The sequence below is a fragment of the Siphateles boraxobius genome, unplaced genomic scaffold, assembly GCF_051911475.1.
Source record: "Siphateles boraxobius isolate OS27281-9 unplaced genomic scaffold, OSU_SipBor_1 130, whole genome shotgun sequence".
NCBI lineage: Eukaryota > Metazoa > Chordata > Actinopteri > Cypriniformes > Leuciscidae > Siphateles > Siphateles boraxobius.
In genome coordinates this window covers 23,147,049-23,166,048 of record NW_027508734.1, presented here as the reverse complement: position 1 = coordinate 23,166,048, position 19,000 = coordinate 23,147,049, and the positions used below count along the sequence as shown (strand labels likewise).

Sequence of the window (19,000 nt, the reverse complement as noted above, 5' to 3'; positions counted from 1 at the left end):
TCTGTGTTCTCCCTGCTCGCGCTATTTAACGAGTAGGGACACACACGAGCTTTGTGTGATGTGTTTGGGAGTAGAGCATGCGGTATCAGCCTCCGAGGGGGCTGATTGCCAACATTGTGAGAAGCTTTCGCTTCGCATGCTCCGCTCCCGCCTGTCACTTTTCGAGGAAAGTGGCCGGGCTCGCAATTCTCAGGGTGGCAGGTCCCGCGTCTGCCGAGGCAGCGCGGAGAATGCATTCCTGTGGATCGCGAATAGGATCTCTTTACGGGGTTGGAGACGGGTCCGCGGATCTTATCTCCTCCCTTTCCACGAGGGATCCAGTGCTCTCTCGCCGGTCTCGGAAGCCCGCGCTGCGGTCTCTTCCGCCCGGGGAGAGAGAGAAATCAATGCTTCAGTGCTCTACCTCCGAGGAGGTAGATGTGCTGGGCATTGAAAGTGACACAATCATGGGGGAAGTGAATTTGCCATCTCTTTCCCCAGCGTATGAGAAATATATATAGCCTATATATATATATATGATAGTTTATATATTATATATAAAATAAAGTGAATATATATAAAAAATATATATAAAAAATAATAAGCTGGTGGAAGTGTTTACTAAGGCTGTAGATAAATTAAATATTTATGGCCAGCAGAAATAAGGGGGCACTCGTCCTAAAAATAAAATAAATTAAACGAGTTTCCTTCCCTCTATTTTTCCACCTCCATCACGGGGCCTTCCATTTTTCCCGATCTGCACAGCGAGCTGTCTAGATCATGGAAAAAGCCTTACTCCTCTTGTCTTTTAGCCCCCACATTCATGTATATTCAGATATTTGGGGGTTAAGAGGGTATGGCTATACCCCGGGTAGAACAGACGCTTGCGAGCTATCTGTCTCCCGGTTCAGTATCGTACCTGAAGGCGTCGGCTTCTCTCACAAAACCATTAAAGAAAACTATTTTTTAATCTAGTGGGAAAAGCATATATGGCAGTGGGTCTAGCATGGGCCTGCTTGCACACCATAGCAGTGCTACAAGCATATCAGGCTGACCTGCTGCGGTATTTGGACAGAAGTGAGGGAGTTTGGCCCGATGGGGTTTGAGAACTCCGTCGGGCCACAGATTTATCTCTCAGGGATGGCAGCCCTTGTGGTCACTGAGAGACACCTCTGGCTCAATTTGATGGGAATCATAGAGAAAGATACAAGATAATCTCTCCCTCGCTATGTCCAACCCCCTGGGGCTGCTGGGCGTGAGCAGCTCCAGCCGTCTAGTTTCTCATACACAACACAGCAGCCAAAGCCTTCAAAGCAGAAGCCGGATCCGAGGACCGTTCTTCACGCTGAGAAGGCTGCGGCTCAAAAGAAAAAAAAGGTCCTGATGTTCACGCATCAGGCCTGTGAGGACAGCCCCGACCGAAGTGGAGCGGTGTACACCTCATTTTACGGTGCCCGTTCCATTTCGGGGTCCTCACGAGACCCTTCTGCCAACCCTGCCACCCTCGGTGCTTCAGGGCGCAGCGGTCTCCAGCGAGTCGCTGATGCTATGCTGCGGCACAGCATCGGTTTCGCGCCCTCTGAGGGGGGCCTTAGAGCGGCCAGTTCAGGTAGTTCCTGCCATTATGTTTCAGGCTCCGGAATTGGCTGTCTCGATAACACCAGAGACCAGCCTCGAGAGGCTGGTTCCCTTAGTAAATTTTCTGGCAGCGTGGAAGCTTCTGCCGAATATTTCTCATTGGGTCCTGCAGATTGTAGAGAAAGGATACAGAATCCAGTTTGGTTCTCGTCCTCCTCGTTACAACGGGGTGCTGCCCACAGTGGTGCATCCCGAGCAGGCTCTGGTAATGGAGCAAGAGGTAAAGGCCCTGTTAGCAAAGGAAGCTATAGAGCAGGTGTACTCACCCGACATTGCGTCGGGTCTTTACAGTCGTTATCTCATTGTTCCAAAAAAGGATGGAGAGCTGCGTCACATACTATATCTTCGTCTGTTGGAGTGTTTGGTGCTGGAACTCAATTCCAAAATGCTGACACTCAAACAGATCGTGACTCAAATCAGATCCGAGGACTGGTTTTTCACGATAGATCTAAAAGACGCATACTTCCATATCTCCATCCTCCCTCAGCACAGGAGGTTCCTGAGGTTTTCTTTGGGGCAAAGAACACCAGTATCAGGCACTTCCTTTCGGTCTAGCTCTATCACCCCGCACATTCACGAAGCGTGTAGACGCAGCTCTGGCCACGCCAGGCTGCAGTGTATATGCATTCTGAATTGCATAGATGACTGGCTGATTCTAGCGGAATCAGAACAGTTAGCGGTTCGGCACCGAGGTGTCGTTCTCGCTCCTATGCAGATGTTGGGGTTGAGGCTCAATGCCAAGAAGAGTGTGCTTTCTCCAGTACAGAGAACCACTTTCCTTGGTGTGGTATGGGATTCAGTGACGATGCGGGCCACTCTGTCGCCCGTTCGTGTAGCTGCTATCCTAACAGCCACAAAAGAGCTGAGGCTAGGCCAGTCACGCACTGTAAAACAGTTAGAGAGACTGTTGGGTCTTGTGACAGCAGCGTCCAACGGGATAACTTTTGGCCTGCTGTACATGAGACCTTTACAGTGGTGGCTCAGGACCAGAGGGTTCTCCCCGAGGGGAAACCCACTTCGTATGATCAAGATCACGCGGCGGTGTCTCCGCACCTTGGTTATATGGAGGAAACACTGGTTCTTAACCCAGGGTCCGGTGTTGGGAGCTCTTTGCCATCGAGTTGTGATCTCGACAGATGCTTCCCTCACCGGCTGGGGAGCGGTATTGGAAGGCCGCTCAGCTCAGGGCTTGTGGAGGAGTCATCATCTCTCTTGGCACATGAATTGCCTAGAGATGATGGTCGTCTTCAATGCGTTGAGAAATCTCCTCCCAGACCTGAGGGGCCATCATGTGTTGTTCTGGAACAGTGACTGTTAGGCCTCAGGGCAGCAGCGTCCAATGTGATACCCTTTGACCTGCTGTACGTGAGACCTTTACAGAGGTGGCTCAGGACCAGAGGGTTCTCCCTGAGGGGAAACCCACTCCTTACGATCAAGATCACGCGGCAGTATCCCCGCGCCTTGGTTATATGGAGGAAACTCTGGTTCTTGACCCACAGACAACACGTTGGTGGCCTCTTATTTTGGTCCCTCAAGAAATTACGCTGTCTGAGGGCAGTGTATATTCCAGGGGGGGCCAGAATATTGGAGCAGACACCCTGTCTAGGCAGGGGCTGAGGCCAGGGGACTCCACCCCGAGGCGGTGGAGCAAATATGGGAGTTTTACGGCCAGGCAGAAGTGGATTTGTTCTCGTCTCAGCATACGACGCACTGTCCACTCTGGTTATCCCTCACTGAACCAGTCCCCTCGGGGCTGGATGCTATGGTGCAGACGTGGCCGAGGCTACGTCTGTACGCATTTCCCTCCGTTGCTCTGCTCCCAGGAGTTCTGGAGTGAATCCGCCAGGATGGAATAAGCCTATTTAGTAGCACCACCCTGGCCGAGCTGAATTTGGTTTGCGGACCTAATTTTTCTCCTCGACGGACCTCCCTTGGAGGTCCCGATCAGGAGAGACCTTCTGTCTCAGGCAGGGGATGCAATATTGCACCCCCGGCAGGGGATTTGGGAACTGTGGGTTTGGCCTCTGAGGGGGCCCAACTCATAGAGAGTGGTCTCTCAACCGAGGTTGTTTAGACCATTCTAAGCTCCAGAGCTCCCGCTACGAGGAAACTATATTCACTATTTCGAGAGTTTTTCACTTCTTGGTGTTACCAGCGTCAGTGGGATCCGGTTAACTGTTCAGTAAACACAGTATTCGAGTTTCTGCAAGAACGCTTTGTATCAGGTCTATGTCCTTCCACGCTTAAGGTATAATATGTGTGGCGGCCATTGCGGCTTTCCACGCCCTGGTGGGTAGTACATTTTTGGGTCGAGACCCCCTGATCACTCGTTTCCTTCGTGGCACTTTGAGGCTGAGGCATGCAACTTGCACTAAGGTGCTGGCTTGGGACCTTGCAATAGTTCTAGAAGGCCTATCTGGGGCTCCCTTCGAGCCCTTAGATTTGGTCTCAGAGAAGTTCCTTTCTTTTAAGACTATTTTCTGCTAGCTATTTCGTCCCTATAAGAGTCAGACCTTCAGGCCCTTTCGGTCCCCACCTGCCTTGAGTGCACCGGGATGGCCAAGGCAATCTTACCCGAAACATGGATATGTTCCAAAGGTGCCTACCATTATTCCGAGGCCTATTGTGCTGCAGGTTTCTGTCCTCCCCCATTTTTCGGACCAGGAAAAGCTGAACCTCTTGTGCCAGTGCGAGCACTGGACAATTATGTTCATCGGACTTCTCTGTCGAGAAAATCCAACCTATTGAGCATATAGATAGTCGAGACTATTCTTCTTGCTTGTGAGTCTTCTGGCCAACCATTTGGTGGTCAGGGCTCATTCCACTAGGAGTATGGCTTCTAAGCGTATTATCTGGAGTTCTCTCCAAGACGTTTGTGATGCGGCGGGCTGGTCCTCACCGCTCACATTCATGAGGTTTTACAGCTTGGACCTGGATGCTGCCCCAGGTTCTCAGGTGCTTAGTGCTTAGTTACAACAGACTGACACTCAGGTACTTGGAATTCTGGCGCTTTGGGTATTCTCGTTCCCATGGCGTCGATGGATGCATCGTTGAGTTCCCTTCGTAAGGGAACGTCTCAGGTTACTATTGTAACCATAGTTCCCTGAGAACAGGGAACGAGACGATGCGTCACCCTGCCATACTTCCTGCATCCCTGTGATCGGCTTGCTTCGGCAATTTTCGAAGCTAATGCCGGTTTGCACCGGATGTGCTTTTATCATATCCTGGTCATGACGTCACCCGCCCGTGACGCTCATTCTTTCCATTGGACTAGTTGACATAGATGCTTCAGACGCAGTCACGCTGGGGGCGTTCCCATGGCGTCGATGGACGCATCGTCTCGTTCCCTGTTCTCAGGGAACTATGGTTACAATAGTAACCTGAGACGTTTTTCAGTAATTGCGCACGCAGCACGATTCTACTATGGAAAAGGCATACGCGGTCAGGGCAGTTAGAGTCTCGTGTGTAAAACAAACCCACACATGTTATGATTAATATGATTAATCATATATATTATGATTAAAATGGAATTTTGATTTTGTGACGAAAATTCTCGGTCTGTTATTTTTAAACAAAAATCGCTGCAAAAGATGCTTTCCAACAGGTTTTATCATAGTTGTTGTCCAACTCCATTGACTTGTATAGGCTGTTCTGTGAGGTATGGTATTACTCCGCCGCCGGAGACGGAAATGGGGTTGTTTGTATTCTTTCTGTAACGTTAGTCTTCCAGTCGCGGTATCGTAGGCTCATAGCGTAGGCTACGCTATGCTATCCAAACATTGGCAAAGGTGCATTATCGCCACCAACTGGGCTGGAGTGTCTATTATTCAAGCTCTCAGCGGAAGAATGTCCGGTTGTGAGGCGTTTGGAAAAATAGGTCCACAGTTTTACAACGAATGATAAAACACCTGTTGGAAAGCATCTTTTGCAGCGATTTTTCAGTGAGCATATCAGTGAACACCCCAGACCACTTGGTGAGTTTCACGTCTTTGTAAACTAAAGTTTAATGCGTTTTATGAATGATTCTTCCAGTGCCCCTATGAAACCATTGTGGAGGTGGGGGGGTGCTAACGCTCGTCCTGATTTTGCCAAGTGGGAGCTGTCCTGAGACCAATATCTTTATGATGACCCTGGGACAACAACTGCCTCAGCCAATCAACGTTTATGATGTCATCACCGTGTGCCCAACCCCGTTGAGTCCGCCAAATTTAAAACAAACAAACAAAAAAAACACACCCCTGCCAACAAGTGCACAAGTTACAAGGTAAGACCAACGGCTATTTACATTCTCCTATTAATTAACAGCAGTCTTTTACTACGACTAAACATATTTGTTTTTTGAATAACGTTAGCATTTTTCCACCATTGAAGTAATATAACGCATATGTTGACGTGCTTAACAGTAAAATTGCCAGCCAAAATTGATCAGCATCGCTGACGTTCTGGCTCAAAAAATAAAAACAATAGAAGATGAAAATACCGTTTAGATGTTTAACGTATAGTTTTTATAGTGTGCCTAGCTACAAAAAAAAAAAAAGACGACTCAGGGAGAAACGTTTGAATTAGCTTATTTCTGATGTTGTCCTCAGACCATCATATGAATATGTTGACCTCAAGTCATCACAGATTTATTCTGTAACATGATGTTGTCCTCAGACCATCATATTAATGTTGACCTCAAGTCATCATTGATTTATTCTGTTACATGATGTTGTCCTCAGACCATCATATTAATATGTTGACCTCAAGTCATCACTGATTTATTCTGTAACATGATGTTGTCCTCAGACCATCATATGTATATGTTGACCTCAAGTCATCACTGATTTATTCTAACATGATGTTGTCCTCAGACCATCATATGAATATGTTGACCTCAAGTCATCACTGATTTATTCTGTAACATGATGTTATCCTCAGACCATCATATGAATATGTTGACCTCAAGTCATCACTGATTTATTCTGTTACATGATGTTGTCCTCAGACCATCATATGAATATGTTAACCTCAAGTCATCACTGATTTATTCTGTTACATGATGTTGTCCTCAGACCATCATATGAATATGTTGACCTCAAGTCATCACTGATTTATTCTGTTACATGATGTTGTCCTCAGACCATCATATGAATATGTTGACCTCAAGTCATCACTGATTTATTCTGTAACATGATGTTGTCCTCAGACCATCATATGAATATGTTGACCTCAAGTCATCACTGATTTATTCTGTAACATGATGTTGTCCTCAGACCATCATATGAATATGTTGACTTCAAGTCATCACTGATTTATTCTGTAACATGATGTTATCCTCAGACCATCATATGAATATGTTGACCTCAAGTCATCACTGATTTATTCTGTTACATGATGTTGTCCTCAGACCATCATATGAATATGTTGACCTCAAGTCATCACTGATTTATTCTGTAACATGATGTTGTCCTCAGACCATCATATGAATATGTTGACCTCAAGTCATCACTGATTTATTCTGTTACATGATGTTGTCCTCAGACCATCATATTAATATGTTGACCTCAAGTTAACACTCCAGATCAATAAAATATAATAAAATGTGCTCCAACAATTGCTTCCCTGATGATATAACCTCACAGTAGACCTATCTGTAAAATAATCATATTTATAATAAGTCTTTATCATTGCTTCTGTATTTAGACTAAAGGACACCAAGTGGCAATAACAGCACACAATGGAAGGTATGCTTTTTTTGTATTTTTTTTTTTTTTACCTTATTTGATGTAATTTAACCATGTTTCATTTTTAACGTTTTCAAATCTAACACAATGTATACCTTGCTGGCGGTTGGGGGAGAGGCTGCTTCTTTGGAAGCTACAAGAGAAGCAACTTCTCACAGCATGTTGTTATAAACATACATTTGCAATTTTATCAGATGGGCATTTTAAATTGTATTGATTTGACAATAAAACATTTTATTTTTATTGATTTATTTGATTTATATACAATTTTATTGTTAATGAAAGCCGAATGTGCTTCTATTCATGTAACAGAATAAATCAGTGATGACTTGAGGTCAACATATTCATATGATGGTCTGAGGACAACATCATGTAACAGAATAAATCAGTGATGACTTGAGGTTAACATATTCATATGATGGTCTGAGGACAACATCATGTAACAGAATAAATCAATGATGACTTGAGGTCAACATATTAATATGATGGTCTGAGGACAACATCATGTAACAGAATAAATCAGTGATGACTTGAGGTTAACATATTCATATGATGGTCTGAGGACAACATCATGTTACAGAATAAATCAGTGATGACTTGAGGTCAACATATTCATATGATGGTCTGAGGACAACATCATGTAACAGAATAAATCAGTGATGACTTGAGGTCAACATATTAATATGATGGTCTGAGGACAACATCATGTAACAGAATAAATCAGTGATGACTTGAGGTCAACATATTCATATGATGGTCTGAGGACAACATCATGTTACAGAATAAATCAGTGATGACTTGAGGTCAACATATATGATGGTCTGAGGACAACATCATGTAACAGAATAAATCAGTGATGACTTGAGGTCAACATATTCATATGATGGTCTGAGGACAACATCATGTTACAGAATAAATCAGTGATGACTTGAGGTCAACATATATGATGGTCTGAGGACAACATCATGTAACAGAATAAATCAGTGATGACTTGAGGTCAACATATTAATATGATGGTCTGAGGACAACATCATGTAATAATAAATCAGTGATGACTTGAGGTCAACATTAATATGATGGTCTGAGGACAACATCATGTAAGAATAAATCAGTGATGACTTGAGGTCAACATATTCATATGATGGTCTGAGGACAACATCATGTAACAGAATAAATCAGTGATGACTTGAGGTCAACATATATGATGGTCTGAGGACAACATTAGAAATAAGCTAATTCAAACGTTTCTCCCTGAGTCGTCTTTTTTTTTTTTGTAGCTAGGCACACTATAAAAACTATACGTTAAACATCTAAACAGTATTTTCATCTTCTATTGTTTTTATTTTTTGAGCCAGAACGTCAGCGATGCTGATCAATTTTGGCTGGCAATTTTACTGTTAAGCACGTCAACATATGCGTTATATTACTTCAATGGTGGAAAAATGCTAACGTTATTCAAAAAACAAATATGTTTAGTCGCAGTAAAAGACTGCTGTTAATTAATAGGAGAATGTAAATAGCCGTTGGTCTTACCTTGTAACTTGTGCACTTGTTGGCAGGGGTGTGTTTTTTTTGTTTGTTTGTTTAAATTTGGCGGACTCGACGGGGTTGGGCACACGGTGATGACATCATAAACGTTGATTGGCTGAGGCAGTTGTTGTCCCAGGGTCATCATAAAGATATTGGTCTCAGGACAGCTCCCACTTGGCAAAATCAGGACGAGCGGGTGGCTACACAAAAACCTAAAATTCTCGGGACAGCAGCATGTGTCTAAATTTCAATCTTAACCGTTCTATTTCATCAGAAACGATCTTAAAACAGAGCTTTAAGTGCAAAATACCGAACTTGTCCTTTAAGGCACGAGAAGAGTAACGGTGATAATATGGCTACGTTGCCTACACCAAACACGCTTTGCTATTAAGGGCAGCCTACCACACCATTGATGTGAACTTAGCTATGCATGCCATATACGTCAGAGGGAGCTAGTTCAGGCCCTGTAGAGATTTAGTGAAATGCCCATACTTTTTTATTTTGCTACTTCGCCATTTTGAATTTACACATTTCTCATATTTGTCTTATTGCTACTATTTGTGTTATTGACCTTTCAGTAATAAAAAAAAGACTTAAGATTATTGTGGGAGTATTTTTGTATTTTCAAAATACTAATTACTTGTATTTTATTTAAATACATTTTTCACATCAGTATTTTGTATTTTATTTTGTTACATTTCATGAGCTAGTATTTGTATTTTGTAACAAAATAGTTTTTGATGTATTTGTGCCCACCTCTGCCTTGAAAGAGAAGCAGCAGAAAGCTAGAAGCTAGCCATAAACATGTGAGTAGTGACTTTTCCCTTGTCAGTGGTGTAAAATATGTGGTTGGATTGTTTCATGTAACTTAGTTCTTCTCCCTCGCTGTGTTGTGGCTTTGCTATGTGGGGATAAATGTGCTGGTTACGTTCGTGAGACAGCTGATTAGTACTCTTGTCATTGACCATAAAACAGTAAAGTTACAGGAATCATCAACCCGTCGATCGCGGTCGACAAGTCGATCTTGGAAGCATTTTAAGTCGATCGCGAAGAGTTTTCAAAATCAGAGAAAAAAGCCTATTGTGTGCAGTAAATAGTGTCTAGGGGATGCGGAGGCGCGCGCGCTGTTACAATCATGCCATTTTTGCCGCGCGCACCTTTGGGCTCATGCGGACGCGTCGAGTTTAAACAAGGCTTTACGCTTTAACCAGCTCAGCCACAGTAACAGCTCATATTTAGCCAGCTAAACTTTTACTACCCTGTTAGAAAAAAATATATAGTTGCATATAGTTTCATGTGGTTCTTCTCCCTCGCTGTATTATGGGTTTGCTATGTGGGGGGAAATGTGCTGGTTACGTTTGTGAGACAATCAGCTGATTACTATTATTATATTATATATTAAGACCCTTGATCCTCACCTGACTATGGCTTTTTAAACTTTATCCATGGTGTGGTTTATAATGGACTGTGGTACAGAAACAATGACAATGTTACACACTCTTGGCTTACTCTGGCAAGGCTATTCTCTGCTGTCTCAGACGACGATATGTTTGTCCCATTTTAGAAAGGAAAGGGGTGAGCAGTGGGCTGAGCCCTCGGTGCAACTCGCAGCTGAACCGCTAGATGTCGCTAAAAATCACACACTGCACCTTTAAAGTTTATTGTACATCACATAAAAGATGAAGCGTCCGTTTTCACTCCAGAAAATTATCATAAGAGCTGAATAAAACACAGTACAAGAAGTATGCATTAAAGTATTATCCATAAACTCTTCCTCTGCCTTGCATATTATCAACATACACAGCGAATTACACAAAACCACTCGTTACAACTAACAAAAAGCAAATATATACAGACCGTATGCCCTTTTTGGGGGGTGCTTAATAAACTGGTCAAACAAAAAAAATCAGTAAAACAACTCTGATGGATTTTAATAAAGTGCACGCTCTGAAAGCTGGATCACGAACAGTTGGTACTGATCTATCCTTGAGTAACAACTTTTTTACAAAACCTGTGTTTTGTATTTTCCCTTTGTATTGAGCCTACGGCCTGGAGAAAATGGCAGACAGTGTACAACCCACTTAGGACGGGGTCTATGCTAATACGGCAGAGTCCGTCAACAGTTGTGGGCGTGGCCTGTGCAATGTGACGTCACTTTGCCCAGAATCTGCAAACAGCTTGTTCTGAGACTCTGCTTGATTTATGGGGATAAAAAATAAAAGAGTGAGTGGATTTTTATCACTGGTTGTGTACACACACTGCCAACACAAATTTATGTTCAAACACCATGTAAAAGTGAATGTTGCATACTAGGTCCCCTTTAAACAAAAGATGCGGTTTGTGAGCCCATGTATGTAATGTCTTGTTCTGACTAAAATCTGAAATGGCTAAAGAAATTTAAGTATAAATTTGGTCTTTTATTTAATTTGTGATAAAAAATAGCAGCTTTGCATCATTATAAACTGTCTGTTGTGGGCGAGCTCTGCTTGTCTGAATGCTTGGACTGTCTTTATTTACTGTATAATGCGCTTGGTGTGTGTGTGTGTGTGTGTGTGTGTATGTGTGTGTGTGTGTGTGTGTGTTTGTGTGTGTGTGTGTGTGTGTGTGTGTGTGTGTGTGTGTGTGTGTGTGTGTGTGTGTGTGTGTGTGTGTGTGTGTGTGTGTGTGTGTATGTCAGACAATAGCCCACGCAGAGGTTACATACCCTTCCTCACACGGGTGCCCGTGTTTGTAGATCGTCTGCTGACGTTCAGCAGAAAACACGGAGTGTCTCCCCGTGGCTCACTTGGGTTAAAGATCTGGCCGTCCTCAGGAGAAAGGGTTTGGTCTATGTGGGGACAATCCTCATTGGCCAGCGCTGCTTTAGCTGCATCACCGTTCACTTTGGGATCTTTAAACACACAAGCACATGTAAGAAGAACATGTAGCAATGGCAATAGATAAAGACTGATGCAAGCGAGGACGGGAGAGGGTAATGGGAAGCCCTGCTTGTGAAACATGGATGTAAATGTATGTTATGAATGTTTGCTTTTATGAATTTAATTTGAGGTTTAAATAAGGGACTATAAAGCATACTCATTCAACAACAAAAGCAATGTTAACCTGTTCTCCTGATTACAGTGTTTCATGAACTGATACATAGCTTAGAATAGATGCAGTTGTAAATCGTATTGTTTTGTATCTGATAAAAATGTCTGCTAAATCCATAAATGTAAATAATATAATTGTATCCCACGTTTTTACCCATATATGTATTGTATGGGAATATATTTAGCTGTGAATTAGTTAAAATAAAAAAATCTCCTAAAAGCTAGTACTGCAAAAATCTTAACCTCAATTGTTTTCAGCACTACATTTGACCAAACAGCAGGGTGCAGCTCTGGTTTTGCTCCAAAAAAAGTGAGGGAGATGCATTGAATTATAGCCCCTAGCCATGGTGTAATATACAGAAACAGCTAATGGCAACCTGCCTTTTCACCTGTGAGCTCTCTGGCAGCCAGAAGCTTCTGCTCAGGCGATTTACGCCTCATCGATCAGACCTGTGAGGAGGCAGAGCACTGCCAAAGCTCCTCAGAGGAAAGAGCGCTGTGAACTATCATTTCTCCCACCTGGATTTTCCATTGTATCGCTAAACATTGATTGAAGCAGGCTCTTGCTAACATATTACTCTCAACAAAAGAGGATCCATCAGCAAGTACGGCAGGCTTCAACTTTACGGATATTTAAATGGGACAGGAGTCCTGTTGGTATATTAGATTGGCTACAATTCATTATGGCCTATTGATAGATAGTACAAAATGCATACCCTGTAGACACATACGCACTATGGTGTACATTACCAGGGTGACTCAACATACTGTCATACTGACACAACACTGTCATCCAAAGCCATACAAAAGTTTTGTGAGGAACTAACTGAAGCTGAATCAACTGGAAAGATTCAAAAGAATGATTTGTTCAACAATTGGACATTATAATTTCTCATATAAATTTTGATGGTTGCACCAAGGAGTCTGTTCCTCACACAAATCTATCATTAAGCTTATGACTCAGACTTATACTGAACAAAATTATAAACGCAACAGTTGTTTTTGCTCCTATTTTTCATGAGCTGAACACAATGAACACAAAAGGCCTATTTCGGGCGGCAGTGGCTCAGTGGTTCATGTAGGTTGTCTACAAACCGAAAGGTTGGTGGTTCAATCCCCGGTTCCACCTGACCAAGTGTCGAGGTGTCCATGAGCAAGACACCTAACCCCAACTGCTCCCGACGAGCTGGGTGGCGCCTTGCATGGCTGACACCGCCGTCGGTGTATGAATGTGTGTATGAATGGGTGAATGTGAGGCAAATATGTAAAGCGCTTTGGTGGCCATTCGGTCTGTGAAAGCGCTATATAAATGCAGTCCATTTACCATTTATTTCTCTCAAATATTGTTCACAAATCTGTCTAAATCTGTGTTAGTGAGCACTTCTCCTTTGCTGAGATAATCCATCCACCTCACAGGTATGCCATATCAAGATGCTGACTAGACAGCATGATTATTGCACAGGTGTGGCTTAGGCTGGCCACAATAAAAGGCGACTCTAAAATGTGCAGTTTTATTGTATTGGGGGGGTCTGGGGGTTGTCCGAAAACCAGTCAGTATCTGGTGTGACCACCATTTGCCTCACGCAGTGCAACACATCTCTTTCGCATAGAGTTGATTAGGTTGTTGATTGTGGCCAGTGGAATGTCGGTCCACTCCTCTTCAATGGCTGTGCAAAGTTACTGGATATGGGCAGGACCTGGAACAGGCTGTCGTATTCGCCGATCCAGAGCATACCAAACACGCTCAATGGGTGACATGTCATGTGAGTATGCTGGCCATGCAAGAACTGGGATGTTTTCAGCTTCCAAGAATTGTGTACAGATCCTTGCAACATGGCCGTGCATTATCATGCTGCAACATGAGGTGATGGTCGTGAATGAATGGTACAACAATGGGCCTCAGGATATCGTCACAGTATCTCTTTGCATTCAAAATGCCATCAATAAAATGCACCTGTGTTCGTTGTCCATAAAATACGCCTGCCCATACCATAACCCCACTGCCACGATGGGACACTCGATCCAGAATGTTGACATCAGCAAACCGCTCACCCACACGACGGCATACACGGTGTCTGCCATCTGGCCTGTACAGTGAAAACCAGGATTCATCCGTGAAAACAACACCTCTCCAAAGTGCTAGACACCATTGCATGTGAGCATTTGCCCACTCAAGTGGGTTACGACGACGAACTGCAGTCGTGACCCCGATGAGGATGACAAACATGCAGATGAGCTTCCCTGAGATGGTTTCTGACAGTTTGTGCAGAAATTCTTTGCAAACCGATTGTTGCAGCAGCTGTCCGAGTGGCTGGTCTCAGACGAGCTTGGAGGTGAAGATGCTGCATGTGGAGGTCCTGGGCTGGTGTGGTTACACGTGGTCTGTGGTTGTGAGGCCGTTTGGATGTATTGCCAAATTCTTTGAAACACCTTTGGAGATGGCGTATGGTAGAGAAATGAAGATTCGATTCACGGGCAACAGCTCTGGTGGATATTCCTGCAGTCAGCATGCCAATCGCACGCTCACTCAAAACTTGCGACATCTGTGGCATTGTGCTGTGTGATAAAACTGCACATTTTAGAGTGGCCTTTTATTGTGGCCAGCCTAAGGCACACCTGTGCAATAATCATGCTGTCAAATCAGCATCTTGATATGCCACACCTGTGACGTGGATGGATTATCTTGGCATGAAAAATGGGGGCAAAAACAAAAGTGTTGCGTTTATAATTTTGTTCAGTGTATATAGAGCACGAGTCATATGAGCCACTTTCATGATATTTTATGATACAGCCCCAGTTTTTTTTTTTTTTTCATTTTCATTAAAATGAAAAGAGCGGTCAGGATATTCTTCAAAACGAATTGAAGAAAGTCATACAGGTTTGGAATGACATGAGGGTGACAGATTTTTCATTTTAGTGAACTATCCCATAAATTGGTGTTTTAATTTCCTTTAGGTCATATTCTTTCAGAAAATAAAATATGACGCTAACCATGATTCAGGTCACATCTTGTCATTTGTAAGTTCAACTCTGCAACTGTGGATAGAGAATAGAAAATTCTAAAAAAATTCAAAGCAGCAGATACGTGTATTGGTATTTTTTGTGTGTTTATTCATGGTTTATGGTGTGCGCACATTTATGAGCTAACAGCACACAGATATTTGAAAGCATACACAAACACACACACACACACAATAAAAATTGTGAAGTGATGCAAGCCTCTGTGATGGAGAAGCTTCTGAAAACAAGGAGGAATGACAAGATGACTCATCTTTATGAATAGTCTGATGAACAGGCATTCCTCTCAGTCTCTTTACTGTTGTTTCTGTTTCTCTTTCACTTTCACACTGGATGCAAAAAGTTTCTCTATGATGGCCATTTAAAAATTAGTCAACAATTATTGTGTTCTAAGAAAAAAAATCACGAAAAATAAAGTCTCTAGTATTTCATTATTTATTAATAAATATTTTATGGAGTGACTGGTGACATGGCATTTACAGCTCAGGTGATTGCGTTTGTGAAGTTTAGTAATTTGCATATTACATAGTATACTTTTTTTCTCATGTAATATGCATTAACAGAAAGATCATAAGTATTAAAAAAAAAACTATTTGCTTACACACAATTTGTTTTGAATTTGTTACTATTGTGTAGCTGATGTGAAACAATCTACTGTATACTGTAGCTTGTATGCATTTTCAATATATATATCTATATATATATATATACATACACACACACACACACACTGAATATGCATACAAGCCAAGTCAGAAAGTCAACTTTATTTCTAAAGCGCTATGTATGTGTGTGTGTGTGTGTGTGTGTGTGTGTATGTGTGTGTGTGTGTGTGTGTGTGTGTGTCTGTGTGTGTGTCTGTGTGTGTGTCTGTGTGTGTGTCTGTGTGTGTCTGTGTGTGTGTCTGTGTGTGTGTCTGTGTGTGTGTGTGTACAGTATGTATGTGTATATTATATACAAACACACACACTGTAACGATTACGTTCGTTCTGTCAGCCTGTTCTTGTTAGTCCTAGTTTAATCTTCCTCCACCTGTGCCTGTTTAGTTCCCTCATTCACCTCGTGTATTTATACTCCCCGTTCTGTTCTATTCTTTGTCGGTTATTGTTGAATGTCATGCTTGTCTGCATGTTTGTCCCCAGCAAACTCTTTCTGAACTATATTCAGTCTTCAGTATCTTCCTTCATCTGTGATCCCTGCAGAATAACCGACCAAAATTTTCAACATGGACTCACCAGTGTTGCGTCTCCTTCTGCTACCGGAGAATCTGAGATATCTGGGATACTTGACCTGGATGATCCGGAATGGCGACTTCTCCTTCACTGCCAGCGAGCCCGAGGCGTTCCAGGACCAGCCCAGGAGTCAAAGCAGGCGGGTAAGTCCATCTCAGAGCCAGGAGTAGACCTGGACCTGATCGATCTGTGGTCCACGGATCCAATTCCCTCCCAAGTCTCTCTCGCCCTTGAGTCATCATATTCTTCACTGGTCCTGTCCGGAAGTCTTCTGTCCATATCCTTGCCTGTTGTCTCCATCGCTGGTCACGGTCAGTCCACTGGATCCGTCGGCACCACTAGTGTGGTCCCGCTCCTCGGATCTACCTCCGCTGCTCACTCCGTGCGGCTCATCCGCTGCGCCTCGGGCTTCCCCTCCACCAAGTTGCCGTGAGGCCAAGTCCCTGGCTACACCTCGGGCCTCCAGGCCCACACCGCCACCTCATCCTGTCAGCCCATCTCCCTTACCTCGACCCTCCACTCCTTCATCGCCTCCACGGTCTGTCTGCCCGGAAGCGGCAGCCACGGACTTCTGGGATTCGGGCTGCGCCTTCACCCTGCATCCCTTCGGCATCACTGGACTTCTTCTGACTGCCCCGTCAGCCTCCCTCACCACATCGTCACCCCGGTCATCCGTCATCGCCTCAGTCCCGTGAGACAGCGGCTCAGCTCCCGTCTTCCGGGTCTGCCATGGTCCGTCAGCCACTCATCTCCGCCGATCGGTCCCTGTGTTCCGTCCGCCCCCTCTGTCTGGACTCCTCCCTGGTTCCTCCCACAGTCAGCTCAACCATGGTCGGCAACTCCACCGACTCCTCCTCATCACCTTCCGTCACCAGCTCCACGCCCTCCGCCTCTTCTCAACATCCTGAACTCTCCCGTCATCACGACGCGAGGTCGCGCCTTTTCACAGGTGCCGTAATGTAACGATTATGTTCTTTCGTTCTGCACCTGTTCTAGCGTCTGGACCAATCACACACACAAATGATTCATTTTATCCAATGAATAGTCCGGCAAACTCACTCTCCCAACAAAGAAGTGTAACTTCCCCCGAAACTAACATCCCAATGAAGCTAACACCACTGGCACAACTCGGGGTCATGTTACATAGATAAGGATTTTTACGACCTCTAAAAGGGAATTCCTGAGAGATGTGACACCCACTTAATTCTCCTGAGAAGGAGACATAAACCCTGTTAATCCTATATATTCTATATATATATAACCACTTGAGAAATGTATAAACATGCATCTAATTTTCACATCTCATGATTTTCCTTCTGATGTTGTTTTGACCTATGTTTTCTTGTAAACTCAAATGGGTTAATGTTTCAGACTTTGCATACTATGGTTAGCCAGCATCATATAGCATATTTGGTCTCTATAACTTGGTACTTTGAAGATCGAAATGACTGTGTACATGTTATGTCGATAACAACAACATATTAGTATTACACGAATATTTCATAGTTCTTCATCAAGCTAACACCCATCCAGCGTGCACATGCAAATGAGCCCTCTTGGAACAAAGAACCATAAATCAAATGCTCCCTCCGGGAAACTCCACCTTTCTCATTGGTCGGGCCAATCCTGAGAGGCGGGACCTTTCTAAACCTTCAAATAACATCCTCAACAAGCCCTCCATCTCTTAGTTTCTCATAACGTTCGGGGTGTTGTGCTGTCCTGCGAGGCCTCACCAGGGCCCCAGGGCCCCAGGCCTTGACCAAACCAGCCATGTGCTCATTCAGGAGTGAGAGGACTCTCTCAAGCACGACAAAATCAAGGACAACCTCAGGAGTTGGTCAAAACGTCTTCATTCAACGCAGAAGAAGTCCATCTCAACTCCCACCATCTGCTCTGCATCTCCTCCCAGGCCCAGGGCCGGCAGGCCACAAGCTGCACTCCAGCCATGAGAACAGAGTCGAACTAACCACACAAGTTCATCATATTTTCTTCAATCTAACTCAGAGGAAAACGATTGCAACTTCAACATTTGACACTCACGGAATCATCAACTTAAATTTTCAACAACTTCAAGAATTGTGTCCATTGCAAACGCAAATCGCACTTTTAATGAGGTGCTTTGAAAATGCTAAATTGATGGTTCTTTTCATAGTTAAATGGATATTTTCCATAGTTCCATTTCCTGCCTCCGGTTTCATTCTGTCACTTTAACCATCTATCTATGAATGAATGCATGAATGAATGTGTAATTGTTTTTATGTTAGTTATGTTTTCGTGTTTTTGTTAGTAAAATTTGTGCACAATATGTGTTTGGTTCTGACTCCCTGCTTGCATACAAAGTTTAATTTACGATCTTGACCCTGTTACATGCTCTAAGCGCTGTACATGCTAGGAAAGACTTATTTTTCTGTAGAAATGAAAGATACCCTTTTCTTAGAATAAATGAATAATCAAAAGAGTTCATTGGACGAACTACTTAATTGATAGTAATGTTAATTTAGCTACCTCAAGTTAATCATATTAACTGATCCAGATATTTATAATCAATTATAACCAGTTATTATTGATTATTAATATTTAATAGAGCTGATTTGCTACACTGTTCTTGTTAGTCCTAGTATAATCTTCCTCCACCTGTGCCTGTTTAGTTTCCTCATTCACCTTGTGTATTTATACTCCCTGTTCTGTAATATCCTTTCGGTTATTGTTGAATGTCATGCTTGTCTACATGTTTGTCTCCAGTAAACTATTTGTGAACTATATTCAGTCTTCAGTATCTTCCTTCATC

The 19,000-nt window shown here is 43.3% G+C and overlaps 1 protein-coding gene across 3 annotated transcripts in view; it reads right to left on the bottom strand.

Moving 5' to 3' along the window:
- Positions 1–19,000, bottom strand: part of kcnc1a (potassium voltage-gated channel, Shaw-related subfamily, member 1a) — an 80,330-nt gene that overhangs the window by 10,967 nt on the left and 50,363 nt on the right. For all 3 annotated transcript variants that reach the window (XM_077228702.1, XM_077228700.1, XM_077228701.1), the window contains exon 3: positions 11,578–11,763. In XM_077228702.1, the coding sequence (XP_077084817.1) occupies positions 11,578–11,763 (186 nt within the window). The remainder of the gene's footprint in view (positions 1–11,577; positions 11,764–19,000) is intronic.